Consider the following 16142-nt stretch of genomic DNA (forward strand, 5'->3'; position numbering starts at 1 on the left):
TCGAACCCGGGTGAGACTTTTGAACATTTCCCAGACTTTTCTCACTTTCCTCCCCACCTTCCCGCAGGACTTTGCTGGGCGCGTTTTGGACATTTTGGGCATCCTGGCCGGCGGCGGAACTTGTGGGACTCGAACCTGTGTAGGTATTTTGAACATTTTTGGGACTTTTGCTGACTTTTCCAACTTTCATCCCCTCTCCCCATGGGACTCGGCTGGGTGTGTTATGGACATTTCGGGCATCCTGGGACTTGCGCGGCCATACATAAGATTTTATATGTTAGAGTGTTTTACTTGTTTTTAGTGTTTAGGTCCTAAATGATCTCAGTAAGATATTACAGCTTGTAGCTGAGATTTAATGACCTACATTGAGTAAAACATGCTTGAAACGAGAATATCAAATGTTGCAAAGCTGTGTCATCAACATTTACAAGTATAAAACTACTTTTTAAAGTAAGAATTTCTTATTTCAAGAATGTAAAACAAAATCATGACTTTGACACAATTGTTCCTCATATTAAAACAGATGACAGCCAAATAGACTTTGCCGTTTTTATTTTAATGAAACAACAGAAAATTCGTACTCGTATACTGTAGTAGTACAGTCGTTATTAGTGAGAATATACTTATTTTGAGGTATTTTTGGGTTCATTGAAGTTAGCTAATTTGACTTGTTTTGGAAAGTCTTGACTAGCCAAATTTTCTTGTTCTATTGGCAGATAATTTTGCTTAGTTCAAGTAAAATACCCCTCATTTTTGTATTTTTTGTTGTTGTTTTTGAACACTGACTTTTTGCTGTGTACTAATACCCTCCTCCATTCACATCCCATCTCCCCGGATTATAAATAACCAATTGTAAATAATCAAATGTACTTCTAATGTATATACTTGTTCTTATGCTATTTGAACTCACTATGTTCTCTGCTGGCTGTACATATCCTACTAAGTAAGACCTACACTGTTTCAATGTCCATTTCTCTGTTGATCAATCAATCAATCAATGTTTACTTATATAGCCCTAAATCACTAGTGTCTCAAAGGGCTGCACAGACCACCACGACATCCTCGGTAGGCCCACATAAGGGCAAGGAAAACTCCCACCCAGTGGGACGTCGGTGACAATAATGACTATGAGAACCTTAGAGAGGAGGAAAGCAATGGATGTCGAGCGGGTCTAACATGATACTGTGAAAGTTCAATCCACAATGGATCCAACATAGTCGCGAGAGTCCAGTCCAAAGCGGATCCAACACAGCAGCGAGAGTCCCGTTCACAGCGGAGCCAGCAGGAAACCATCCAAAGCGGAGGCAGATCAGCAGCGCAGAGATGTCCCCAGCCGATACACAGGCGAGCAATACATGGCCACCGGATCGGACCGGACCCCCTCCACACGGGAGAGTGGGACATAGAAGAAAAAGAAAAGAAACGGCAGATCAACTGGTCTAAAAAGGGAGTCTATTTAAAGGCTAGAGTATACAAATGAGTTTTAAGGTGAGACTTAAATGCTTCTACTGAGGTGGCATCTCGAACTGTTACCGGGAGGGTATTCCAGAGTACTGGAGCCCGAACGGAAAACGCTCTATAGCCCGCAGACTTTTTTTGGGCTTTGGGAATCACTAACAAGCCGGAGTCCTTTGAACGCAGATTTCTTGCCGGGACATATGGTACAATACAATCGGCAAGATAGGATGGAGCTAGACCGTGTAGTATTTTATACGTAAGTAGTAAAACCTTAAAGTCACATCTTAAGTGCACAGGAAGCCAGTGCAGGTGAGCCAGTACAGGCGTAATGTGATCAAACTTTCTTGTTCTTGTCAAAAGTCTAGCAGCCGCATTTTGTACCAACTGTAATCTTTTAATGCTAGACATGGGGAGACCCGAAAATAATACGTTACAGTAGTCGAGGCGAGACGTAACAAACGCATGGATAATGATCTCAGCGTCTTTAGTGGACAGAATGGAGCGAATTGCAAGTGTTGATGACTGAAGTACTGATATCAACCAAAGCTCCTCATCCCACCCCCCGGATTGTAAATAATTCAATGTATATACTATGATTATTAACTTGTGTGATGATTGTATTATGTTGATAGTATATATTTGTACCATGAATTGATTAACGTGGACCCCGACTTAAACAAGTTGAACAACTTATTGGGGTGTTACCATTTAGTGGTCAATTGTACGGAATATGTACTGAACTGTGCAATCTACTAATAAAAGTTTCAATCAATCAATCAAAACTTTTCCAGGAGACCGATAGACACATGGACTTTGTATACAAATACATTTTTAAGTAAGATTTGCTTTTAGCCACGAGCATCTGTGTCAAGGTGCAATTACTAACCGAAAGGATGAGCGCTATGACTTGCACCGCTGACGTTTTGTGGGTTCGATTTCAGTATTAGTGGCGCGTCTTGCGCAGGTTTCACTTTCCCCCCCCCCCTCCACCTCGTCTTTTTTTTACTGTACTTGCTTCAAACAGGCGCCACCTACAGTATTTCACCTGTGACTTTATTTTCTCTTTTGTCCTCTTTCAGATGACTGAACAGAGGAAGCAAAAGCAGCGCATCGGCCTGCTGGGACACCCGCAGCACATGAACGTCAACCCCCAGCAGCCCGCGTAGGGCTGTCCTCCCTCACAGGCGGCTCTTTGATAAATGTGAGTAAGTCGTTACGCCCGCCAAATATTTTGTAGTCGTAAGACGAGGCGCAGCTCTCTACCGTGCACAGATCTCGTTCTGAACAACTCCACCTTCCATGTGCCAAATGTTTACTTTGTACTTTTTGAGTTAATGTCACGTCAGGCCGGTTTGCACTTGAAAGTTCATTGGAGCGAATGACTTTGTGTAGTTTTGTTTATGTTCCTAATAAGCAGTATTACATTGTGCAATATATAAACTTAAATATGCAAACCCCACATCTTATTTCTGTTCACTTTATTTTCTTAAGTGGAACTGGATAAAATAGGGAGTTGTTTTTTCTGCCGTTATTTAAACAACTATAGCGATTATACTTAATAAGCCAGCCCTCTCAGTTTTACTGTTTGTATTTCTGCAAATTGTGCATAATAATGTACTCAATAAGAGCAATGTATTGCTTAAGCTTGCTTGTTGGACGTATTTTTTTTTTCTTTTATTGTCGTAGTGTTTTTCTCCATTTAGTTTGAGCACTACACAGCGGTCAGAATAAGATAATTTAAGTATCACAAAACCTGCTCGGTTTGTGCCTGTTTTTGTCCTCAAAAATGACTTTTTCTGCTTGCACTTTAATTTTTTCATGCTCATTTAGTGTCTTCATACAATAGCTTATTTTTTCTATGTACTGTATTGCTTTTGTATAGAGAGACTGACTTTAAATGTCTGTTAGGACTCATTACAAATGTCAACAATGCCGTTTGTATATTAAAGTAGAAATATTTATTAAAATGAACGTAATCATCTTTCGCTTTGCATCCTGTTTTTCTAAGAGACTCTCACAAAAGAAGGTATGTACAATAGGAAGAGTTACTATTGTGAAATAATGTGCTTCTAAAGAGTTTCTAACACCCGCACGTCGGCCTTTCCACGCACGTCAAAAATGACTAACTTTTGTTATGTTTCGACGTCTGTAAGATGCGGTTGCTATGCAAACAAAATGACTGTCATGTGTTTAATGGTAGTAAATGTCAGAGTTTGACAAAATGAAAATAACCTAAATGCCGCCTGCAAAAAATAGAAGTTTCTCAACAATGTGAAGTGAAGTGAATTATATTTATATAGCGCTTTTCTCTAGTGACTCAAAGCACTTGACATAGTGAAAGCCATTATCTACATCAGGGGTCACCAACGCGGTGCCCGCGGGCACCAGGTAGCCCGTAAGGACCAGATGAGTAGCCCGCTGGCCTGTTCTAAAAATAACAGCACTTACCAGTGAGCTGCCTCTATTTTTTAAATTGTATTTATTTACTAGCAAGCTGGTCTCACTTTGCTTGACATTTTTAATTCTAGGAGGGACAAAACTCAAATAGAATTTGAAAATCCAAGAAAATATTTTAAAGACTTGGTCTTCACTTGTTTAAAAAAATGCATTTATTTTTTTTTTTTACTTTGCTTCTTATAACTTCCAAAAAGACAATTTTAGAGAAAAAAATACAACCTTAAAAATTATTTTTGGATTTTTAGACACTTGTAAATTCCTTCCTCTTCTTCCTTGACAATTTAAATCAATGTTTAAGTTTTTTTTTTATTGTAAAGAATAATAAATACATTTTAATTTAATTTTTCATTTTGGCTTCTGTTTTTTGACGAAGACTATATGTGAAATATTTCTTCAAACTTATTATGATTAAAATTCCCCAAAAAATTTCTAGCAAATCTAGAAAATCTTTAGAATCAAATTTAAATCTTATTTCAAAGTCTTTTGAATTTATTTTAAAATTTTGGTTCTGGAAAATCTAGAAGAAATAATGATTTATCTTTGTTAGAAATATAGCTTGGTCCAATTTGTTATATATTCTAACAAAGTGCAGATTGGATTTCAACTTATTTAAAACATGTCATTAAAATTCTAAAATTAATCTAAATCAGGAAAAATGACTGATGTTCCGTAAATTCTCTTTTTTAAATTGTTTCAAAAAGATTCGAATTAGCTAGTTTTTTTTTTTCATTTTTTTCGGTTGAAATTTGAATTTTAGAGAGTCGAAATTGAACATAAACTGTGTTTCAAAATGTAATTTTAATTTTTTTTGTGTTTTCTCCTCTTTTAAAACGTTCAATTAAGTGGGTTTTTTTCATCATTTATTCTCTACAAAAAACCTTCCGTAGAAGGAAAAAAAATGTACGACGGAATGACAGAAATACCCATTTTTTATATATAGATTTATTTGTTAAATGGTAAATTGAGCATATTGGCTATTTCTGGCAATTTATTTAAGTGTGTATCAAACTGGTAGCCCTTCGCATTAATTAGTACCCAAGAAGTAGCTCTTGGTTTCAAAAAGGTTGGTGACCCCTGACTTACATCTTTAAACTACATTCAAAACCAATGTGGTTGGCACTGGGGAGCAGGTGGGCAACGTGTCTTGCCCAAGAACACGACGGTGGAGACTAGGATGACGGAAGCGGGTATCGAACCTGGGACCCTCAAGTTGCTGGCACGGCCGCTCGACCAAATATATTTGAATAACAGTGTTATTGATATGTAAAATACACTTAAAACACAATAATCGATAGATGGATGGATAGATAGATGGATAGATGGATAGATAGATAGATAGATAGATAGATAGATAGATAGATAGATAGATGGATAGATAGATAGATAGATAGATAGATAGATAGATAGATAGATAGATAGATAGATAGATGGATAGATAGATAGTACTTTATTCATTCCTTCAGGAGAGTTCCTTCAGGAAAAATAAAAATATACAGTACGTGCATTAAATATATTTGAAAAAACATATTATACAAAATATAAAATACACCTAAAACACAATGTATGAAATGTATTTGAAAAATAACAATACAAAAATATAAAGCACAACTCGAACATATACATGTATGAAATATATTTGGAAAAAACCACATTATAAAATACAAAATACACCTAAAACACAATAGTATTAATGTATTAAATACATTTTAAAACCATCCATCCATCCATTTTCTACCGCTTATTCCCTTTCGGGGTCACGGGGGGCGCTGGCGCCTATCCCAGCTACAATCGGGCGGAAGGCAGGGTACACCCTGGACAAGTCGCCACCTCATCGCAGGGCCAACACAGATAGACAGACAACATTCACACTCACATTCACACATTAGGGCCAATTTAATGTTGCCAAAACTATAAAAATACAAAATACAATTTAAACACAATAGTTTACACGTGTAAAATATATGTTTTAAACGTTAGTTCAGAAATCTAAAATACACTTTGAAAAAAAAAATCGTATAATGTACATGTATAAAATATATTTGAAAAACAATAGTTTAAAAATGCTTAATAGTCTTAATAGTCGGTAGAAAAAAATAAAAACAGAGCGGCCGCTTATCAATTTTATACAACAGTGTTTTTAATTAGGAAATAAACACTGCAGCTGACGATCATTGCCCATTAATAATGGACTGCTTCTTGAAAATTTCGCAAAACAAGTCTAAATGTGTATTATTATAGTCTTGACAATTTGAATGGAATGCATTCATATTTGTATTTAGTAAAAAAAAATGGTAGACTCAATTTGTTACATGCACATTAATGGAAACAGAAAATGTTTGCTGTAGCCATGCAACAAAGTCAAAGTACATAAAAGTTAGAAAGCACCAACATCATAAACCGTACAAAAAAAAACCCAAAGAAACATTTTTAGTAACAGTAGGTTGCTGCATGACCTCAGCTTTGGGGATGAATTGTATTTAAAGTTGGGAAAAGTTATTTAGCGCTGAAATGGAAGTGTGCTTAAGAAAGGAAAGGCACACCTCCCTTGGCCTCGTTTGTTAAAGTGTGGGTGTTATTGACCGATGTAACGACATAATTATTGAATTTGCATAATTGGCCCCAATATTTTTACTAGAAGGGTCTGATTACTCGCTGAATATAGCGACAAAGTTGCTAAGTTGGCAACACAGATCCCTCTTAGTTGGTCTTCCTATGCTCCTTTCTTATAAGCGAGCATCATTATACAGGACTGCAGTACCAGGAGGAGGTCAGGTCAAAAAAAGTGAGGCACTCCTAAATTGGAGGAGCCAAACCATCAATTTCATATTCCTCCTTCTTGTTTCTTTGTATGTGTACTAAGTCAGGAGAGCACATCCTGACCATAAAAGGAGATGTTTGTGTGTAAGAGTCCAGAAAACAACCACTTTAAGGCATAACTTAAATATTGGCATTGAGCTAGACAGGTAGTCTATTCTCAAGGATAGGGCCATCACTTTTGCATTCCGAAGTTCCTTTAAGGGCCTTTTTCCTACGAGTAGTGATCCAATTCACCTGCGAACGTCAAACTAAGGCGCCTTTTCTTATTATGTGCTCAAGTGGTTGGACTGTCCGCCCTGAGATCGGTAGGTTGTGAGTTCAAATCGTACCAAAGACTCTAAAAATGGGACCCATTGCCTCCCAGCATGGCACTCAGCATTAAGGGTTGGAATTGGGGGTTAAATCACCAGAAATGATTCCCGGGCGTGGCCACTGCTGCTGCCCACTGCTCCCCTCACCTCCCAGGGGGTGATCAAGGGAATGGGTCAAATGCAAAGGACAAATTTCACCTCACCTAGTGTGTGTGTGACAATCACAACCTACCTATCGCAGGGCGGACACTCTCTGGAACAGAAATACTAACTGTTGGAAATTTTACCGCAGTTTATCAATATACCGGGAGGGATGGGCACCAAAAATTTTACTTTTTTATGATTATAATCAGAATAAAACACAGAACATTTAAGGCCCTCCAAATTTTTGGAAACAAACGTATTTCTCAATAATTTAACAATTAATTTTATTTATGTAGCGCTTTTAAAAAGTAAAAGCACATACAGTATAATAATAAAACAACCAGACTGCACAATAGTAAATCAATGTAAAATAGATGATGGATTATAAAAATACAACATAAGAGAATGTAACAATAATAAACAAATTAATACAATTATTCGCTAAATAAAATGGTTTCAGCAAAATTGAAACATTAAGAATTCAAATTAAAATCATACAATATAATCATCATGAAAACAATCAAAATAAAATTAAAATCAAAGAGTTTTGCTTGCCATATGCACAATTAAATAAGTGTTTTTAGCCTGGATTTGAACATTGCCATCGTCGAGGCCTGCCTCACGTCGCCTGGAAGACTATTCCACATTTTAGCAGCGTAATGTTTAGCAATGTTTTTCATGTGGTAGAAAAACTGCAAATGTTATTGACTTCCTGTGACTGTCAAAGTTCAAGTCTGAGTCCATTATTCCCCCCCTCGATTTCTAACCTGATTATCAGCTTTCAGGGAGAGGGTCTACAGCAGGGGTCACCAACGCGGTGCCTGCGGGCACCATGTAGCCCGTAAGGATCAGATGAGTCGCCCGCTGGCCTGTTCTAAAAATAGCTCAAATAGCAGCACTTACCAGTGAGCTGCCTCTATTTTTTTAATTTTATTTATTTACTAGCAAGCTGGTCTCGCTTTGCTCGACATTTTTAATTCTAAGCGAGACAAAACTCAAACAGAATTTGAAAATCCAAGAAAATATTTTAAAGACTTGGTCTTCACTTGTTTACATAAATTCATTTATTTTTTTTAACTTTTCTTCTTATAACTTTCAGAAAGACAATTTTAGAGAAAAAATACAACCTTAAAAACGATTGTAGGATTTTTAAACACATATACATTTTTACCTTTTAAATTCCTTCCTCTTCTTTCCTGACAATTTAAATCAATGTTCAAGTATTTATTTATTTTTATTGTAAAGAATGATAAATACATTTTAATTGAATTCTTCGTTTTAGCTTCTGTTTTTTCGACGAAGAATATTTGTGAAATATTTCTTCAAACTTATTATGATTAAAATTCAAAAAAAATATTCTGGAAAATCTAGAAAATCTGTAGAATCAAATTTAAATCTTATTTCAAAGTCATTTGAATTCATTTTAAAATTTTTGTTCTGGAAAATCTAAAAGAAATAATGATTTGTCTTTGTTAGAAATATAGCTTGGTCCAATTTGTTATATATTCTAACAAAGTGCAGATTGTATTTTAACCTATTTAAAACATGCCGTCAAAATTCTAAAATTAATCTTAATCAGGAAAAATTACTAATGATGTTCCATTAATTATTTTTTTTATTTTTTCAAAAAGATTCGAATTAGCTAGTTTTTCTCCTCATTTTTTTCGGTTGTACCTGTACAGCGTTGTACCTGTACAGCGCCTTTCTACCTTCAAGGTACTCAAAGCGATTTGACACTACTTCCACATTCACACACTGATGGAGGGAGCTGCCATGCAAGGCGCCAACTAGCACCCATCAGGAGCAAGGGTGAAGTGTCTTGCTCAGGACACAACGGACGTGACGAGGTTGGTACTAGGTGGGATTTGAACCAGGGCCGCTCAGGTTGCCTACGGCCACCCTCCCACTGCGCCACACCGTCCCGAATTGTGACGAGGTTGGTACTAGGTGGGATTTGAACCAGGGCCGCTCAGGTTGCCTACGGCCACCCTCCCACTGCGCCACGCCGTCCCGAATTTGAATTTTGAATTTTAAAGAGTCAAAATTTAAGATAAACTATGTTTTTTCGTGTTTTCTCCTCTTTTAAACCCTTCAATTAAGTGTTTTTTTATCATTAATTCTCTACAAAAAACCTTACGTAAAAGGGAAAAAAATGTACGACGGAATGACAGACAGAAATACCCATTTTTATATATAGAGATTTATTTATTAAAGGTAAATTGAGCAAATTGACTCTTTCTGGCAATGTATTTAAGTGCGTATCAAACTGGTAGCCCTTCGCATTAATCAGTACCCAAGAAGTAGCTCTTGGTTTCAAAAAGGTTGGTGACCCCTGGTCTACAGTAACAACAGTGTGTGGGCCAAAGACACATTATTTCAGTTTTCTCTTGAGTTTAGCTGAAGAAAACTGTTTAGCATCCACACACTAAATGAGTGACAAGCCGTCAGTGACACGTACGTCTGAGTGTCATCTGCGTAGTTGTGGTGAGGCACATTGAAGCTGCGTACGTGTTAGCTGGCCTACTGGCAGCATGAACAAGTTGAACAATAGTGGACCTAAACTGGAGCCCTGTAGAACCCCACAGGTCACAATGACACAGTTCCCAATTCCAACAAAGAATGTCCTGTGATCGAGATAGGAAAGAAACAAATATTCGAACCTCTGTAATAAGTTAGTGTGTCCAAGAACTTATTTCTTGAGGTGACACGCTCGAGTGCAGTGGTTCTCAAACTTTTTTCAGTGATGTACCCCCTGTGAACCTTTTTTTAATTCAAGTACCCCCTAATCAGAGCAAAGCTTTTTTGGTTGAAAAAAAAAGAGATAAAGAAGTAAAATACAGCACTATGTCATCAAGTTTCTGATTTATTAAATTGTATAACAGTGCAAAATATTGTTTATTTGTAGTGGTCTTTTTTGAACTATTTGGGAAAAAAATATATGAAAATAACTAAAAACTTGTTGAAAGATAAAGTGATTCAATTATAAATAAAGATTTCTACACATAGAAGTAATCATCACCTTAAAGTGTCCTCTTTTGGAATTGTAATAGAGATCCATCTGGATTCATCAACTTCATTCCAAACATTTTTTCACAAAAAAAGACTATTTTAAAAATAAATAATATTTATGGAACATGTCCACAAAAAATCTAGCTGTCAACACTGAATATTGCATTGTTGTATTTTTTTTCACAGTTTATGAACTTACATTCCTATTTTGTTGAAATACTATTCAATAAATATATTTTCTAAAGGATTTTTTCTAATTGTTGCTATTTTTACAATATTTTCCAAAAATCTCACGTAACCCTTGGCATACCTTCAAGTACCCCCAGGGTTACGGGTACCCCCATTTGAGAACCACTGCCCATGTGCAATGCTTTTTTTTTTTTTTTTCTTTTGTTCTTTAATAAAGGAATACATTTAGGAATGAATGATATCAGGGAATACATTTAGGAATGAATGATATCAGACACTGGTATTATGTTAATAATAAAGAAATGATCATTTTATTTATATAGTGCCTTTAAAAGTTAATCAAATACTTTTTTCTTTGATGTGTCAGCACATCACAGGAGCGCCTTCATTTTACTTTATCCAACCATACAATTTCTACCACTTGTTCCTTTTGGGGTCGCTGGTGCCTATCTTAGCTGCATTCGGGCGGAAGGCAGGGTACACCCTGGACAAGTCGCCATCTCATTACAGGGCCAACACAGATAGACAGACAACATTCACACTCACATTCACACACTAGGGCCAATTTTAGTGTTGCCAATCAACCTATCCCCATTATTCTCCAATTTTCTTGCTTTTTTTGTTTTATCACTTATCTTTTCCATAAACCGCTAATTATGGTTCTTCGGCGCTTTTGTGTGTTTTCCTTAATTTTCTTTTCTTTTCGGGCTGATTTTGCTCTGTCGAGCAGCCGGCCCTTTGTTTACATACGCGGGGAACCGTCTCCTCGCCTGCTCCATGGGGATCGTGGCCAATCATTCCCGTAGAATTACGGAAAAAGCGCCAGGGATGCCGGGGTTTGTACATTCTGGGTGTCTCATTCAGTAAAAACATGTAAAATTCCACTCTGTTTTTTAAGGGGGTCTGCCAGACATTATTGTGAGGTTTTGCGTCATTGTTCCTAAAAATCAGACACATTTTTTTCTCTAAATTTGGCCCCCCTGGGTCAAAATAATTGCCCGGACCTGTATTGGAGTATTGGCTCTCATTCCCATCATTTGGTTTTAGACCAAAAATTTTCTCCAGTGTCTAATAACTTATTACTGGAGGTGACTTTTTCTTTTGCAATATCATCGATGTAACCATACAAATAATCCAACAAAATATTGGACATATTTGTGAACGTAAACAAAAAAGAGAACTGAAAAAATATCAATATAATAATATCGGTACCATACTGACATGACGCTCGGTATCCAAACTATCGATGTTCCCGCCGACCCCTTAGGATTGGATACGTACAAAAACCAACTTGTTAGTGTAAAAAGTGTAGAAAACGTGACAAGTCGTGATGACACGACGACACGGTCAGGCGGGTTCTCTCTACCGGCGTCACATGGACACCACGTGACAAAAGTGTCTTTTAGGAACACGCACGGCTGGTTTAGTACTTTTGTCATATTTACGATGACAGCCAGCGGAGTGACACGAGTTCCCGGACTGCTAGAAGGTGTGAGTGACAGAATGTGAAAAACAAATCCAGGAATTCACATTGTAGGAATTTTAAAGAATTAATTTGTAAATTATGGTGGAAAATAAGTATTTGGTCAACCATTCAAAGCTCTCATTGATGGAAGGAGGTTTTGGCTGAAAATCTCACGATACATGGCCCCATTCATTCTTTCCTTAACACGGATCAATCGTCCTGTCCCCTTAGCAGAAAAACAGCCCCAAAGCATGATGTTTCCACCCCCATGCTTCACAGTAGGTATGGTGTTCTTGGGATGCAACTCAGCATTCTTCTTCCTCCAAACACGACGAGTTGAGTTTATACCAAAAATGTATATTTTGGTTTCATCTGACCACATGACATTCTCCCAATCCTCTGCTGTATCATCCATGTATCCATTTTGGTATAAACTCAACTCGTCGTGTTTGGAGGAAGAAGAATACTGAGTTGCATCCCATTGAACACCAAACCTACTGTAAAGCATGGGGGTGGAAACATCATGCTTTGGGGCTGTTTTTCTGCTAAGGGGACAAGATGATTGATCCGTGTTAAGGAAAGAATGAATGGGGCCATGTATCGTGAGATTTTCAGCCAAAACCTCCTGCCATCAGTGAGAGCTTTGAATGGTTGACCAAATACTTATTTTCCACCATAATTTACAAATAAATTCTTTAAAATTCCTACAATGTGAATTGTTTTTTCACATTCTGTCTCTCACAGTTGAAGTGTACCTATGATGAAAATTACAGACCTCTGTCATCATTTTAAGTGGGAGAACTTGCACAATCGGTGGCTGACTAAATACTTTTTAGGCCCACTGTCATTGCATTAAAATCACTTCAGACAAATGCATTTGAGATTTATGGAATAACAATTATTTTTATTTTTACCTTTTCATTATACACATACATACAGCATTATTTTAGCCTGTATGTGTCACGTGTTTACAGGTGAAAAAGGAGGAAAATGAAAAATTCTAAGATTACTTTATACTATTTTTTCTACAAATCTTTGCAATTTCTGAGAGTTTAACTCCCTTCGCTTAAAATGTGTGATAGATGGCTTATTTGGCAAAGTAAAAGAAAAATTGGATGAAGAAATCCAAGTTGACAAACATTGTATTATTATAGACAATTAAAAAACAAAAAAAGGTAAATAATATTTTGGATTTTAAAAATATCAACACTGTGTAATAAGGGGAAAAAATACAGAATGTAATAAAAATTGTGCAAGATTCAGTGAAGAAATATATGATATTAGAGCTACATTCAAGAACCAATTAAATCCGGCATTGTTTATAGTTTGATAAAAAAGGTATACATTTATGAACTAATGATATCAGACACTGATATTAGTTTCGCAATCAAGCAATACATTCAGGAATAGATTATATCAGACACGCGTGAATTAAATGTTGTTTTCATTAGTTCAGTAATAAAGAAATGGCCTGCATTCAGAAATAAAGGATATCAGACACTTGTATTAGTTCAATAATAAAGGAATAAATCCAGGAATAAAACATATCAGACACTGGTATTAGTGACGGAAAACATTTGCATGCAAATAAAAGACACAAGTATTCATTTTATAGTAAAGCGACACATTTAGGAATAGGTGATATCAGACACGTGTTTTTGTTTAATAATAAAGGAATACATCCAGGAATAAAACATATCAGACACTTATATCAGTGTATTAGTGTAGGAATACATTTGAATGCATAATAAGATACCAGTATTAATTTTATAATAGAGCAAAACATTTAGAATTGTATGATATCAGGCACTTATTTTAGTTCAATAATTAATTAATTAATTCAGGAATAAATGATATCAGACACAGGTATTAGATTATTAATAAATAAATACATTTAATGATGCTTTATATAAGACTGATATTAATAAAGGAATACATTTAGATGCATAGTAAAGACACCAGTATTGGTTTCATAATAAAGCAATACATTCAGGAATAGGTGATACCAGACACTTGTATTGGTTCATAATAAAGGAATGAATAGAGGAATAAAACATAAACACTGGTATTAGTGAAGGAATACATTTGCATGTATAAAAAAAGACACAAGTATTAATTTTATGGTAAAGCAATACATTCAGGAATTGGTGATATCAGACATGTGTTTTAGTTTAATAATAAAGGGATACATCCAGGAATAAAACATATTAGACACTGGTAAAAGTGTATTAGTGCAGGAATACATTTGCATGCTTAATAATATACCAGTATTAATTTCATAATAAAGCAAAACATTCAGGAATGTATGATATCAGACACTTGTTTTAGTTCAATAATAAATTAATAAATTCAGGAATAAATGATATCAGACAAATGTATTACTTTATTAATAAATAAATACATGTTATGATGCATTAGATAAGACATTGATAATAATAAAGGAATACATTTAGATGCATTGTAAAAGACACCAGTATTGGTTTCATAATAAAGCAATACATTCAGGAATAGGTGATATCAGACATTTGTTTTAGTTCAATAATAAATGAAACAATTCAGGAATAAATTATATCAGAGACTGGTATTAGTGTATTAATAAAGACATACATGTAATGATGCATTATATACAACATTTATATTAATAAAAGGAATACATTTGGATGCATAGTAAAAGACACCATTATTGGTTTCACAATAAAGCCATACATTCAGGAATAGCTGATATCAGACACTTGTTTAGTTTAATAATAATGGAGTAAATCCAAGACTAAAACATATCAAACACTGGTACTATAAAAGGAATACATGTGCATGCATAATAAAAGACACCAGTATTAATTTTACAATAAAGCAATACATTCAGGAATTGGTGATATCAGACACTTGTTTTTGGTTCAAACAATAAATGAATAAATTCAGTAATAAATTATATCAGACACTGGTATTAATTTATTAATAAATACATTTTATGATACATTATTTAAAACATTGATATAAATAAAGAAATACAGTTGTAAGCTTTGTAAAAGACACCAGTATTGGTGTCATTATATTAAGCAATACATTCAGGAATAAGTGATATCAGAGACTTGTGTAAGTATAATAATAAAGGAATAAATCCAACAGTAAAACATATCAGCATCTGGTATTAGTTGTTAGTGAATGGATACATTTGCAGGCATAATAAAAGACACTAGTATTAATTTGATGATAAAGCAATACATTCAGGAATAAGTGATATCAGACAGTTCATTTATACATTCAGGAATAAATATTATTGGACTCTGGAATTAGTTTATTAATAAAGAAATACATTTAATGAGGCATAATATAAGACATTGATATTAGTCTCATAGTAAAGAAATACATTCAGGATTTAATAATATCAGGCATTGATATTAGTTTATTAATATCGGTGCCTGATAAAGGAATAATAAATGAATAAATCCAACAGTAAAACATATCAGCAACTGGTATTAGTTATTAGTGAATGAATACATTTGCATGCATGATAAAAGACACTAGTATTAATTTTATTATAAAGCAATACATTCAGGAATAAGTGATATCAGACAGTTCATTAATAAATTCAGGAATAAATGATATTGGACACTGGAATTAGTTTATTAATAAAGAAATGCATTTAATGAGGCATAATATAAGACCATTACATTAGTCTCATAGTAAAGCAATACATTCAGGAATAAATGATATCAGGCACCATATTAGTTTATTAATATCTGTGCCTGATAAAGGAATAAATCCAACAGTAAAACATATCAGCAACTTGTATTAGTTATTAGTGAATGGATACAAATGCATGCATGATAAAAGACACTAGTATTAATTTTATGATAAAGCAATACATTCAGGAATAAGTGATATCCGACAGTTCATTAATAAATTCAGGAATAAATTATATTGGACACTGGAATTAATTTATTAATAAAGAAATACATTTAATGAGGCATAATATAAGACCATGACATTAGTCTCACAGTAAAGTAATACATTCAGGAATTAATGATATCAGGCACTGATATTAGTTTATTAATAAATACATGCATAATATAAGACAATAATAGTAGTTTCATAATGAAGCAATACAATTAGGAATTATTCATATCAGGCACTTAGGTAAGTATACATATCAGGTAAGTGTATCAGTTCCATATTAAAGAAAGAATACAATACTTGTATTGGTTCAATAACCAATACATTTGGGGATAACTGATATCAGATACTTGTATTAGTTCAATAATAAGCATAAATAATATTATATGGACAAAATA

General features: G+C 34.8%; 1 protein-coding gene across 17 annotated transcripts in view; it reads left to right on the top strand.

The window, feature by feature from the left end:
- itpr1b (inositol 1,4,5-trisphosphate receptor, type 1b) overlaps positions 1 to 3986 on the top strand; it is a 299908-nt gene extending 295922 nt beyond the window's left edge. For 8 of the 17 annotated variants that reach the window (XM_061874781.1, XM_061874784.1, XM_061874785.1 and 5 more), the window contains one exon: positions 2538 to 3986. In XM_061874781.1, coding sequence (XP_061730765.1) covers positions 2538 to 2624 — 87 coding nt within the window. In that variant the 3' untranslated portion in view covers positions 2625 to 3986. The remainder of the gene's footprint in view (positions 1 to 2537) is intronic. The other 9 variants (XM_061874791.1, XM_061874786.1, XM_061874789.1 and 6 more) reach the window with 2 other exon arrangements.
- Positions 3987 to 16142: the final 12156 nt, after the last annotated feature.

The sequence above is a fragment of the Nerophis ophidion genome, linkage group LG16 (assembly GCF_033978795.1).
Source record: "Nerophis ophidion isolate RoL-2023_Sa linkage group LG16, RoL_Noph_v1.0, whole genome shotgun sequence".
Taxonomy (NCBI): domain Eukaryota; kingdom Metazoa; phylum Chordata; class Actinopteri; order Syngnathiformes; family Syngnathidae; genus Nerophis; species Nerophis ophidion.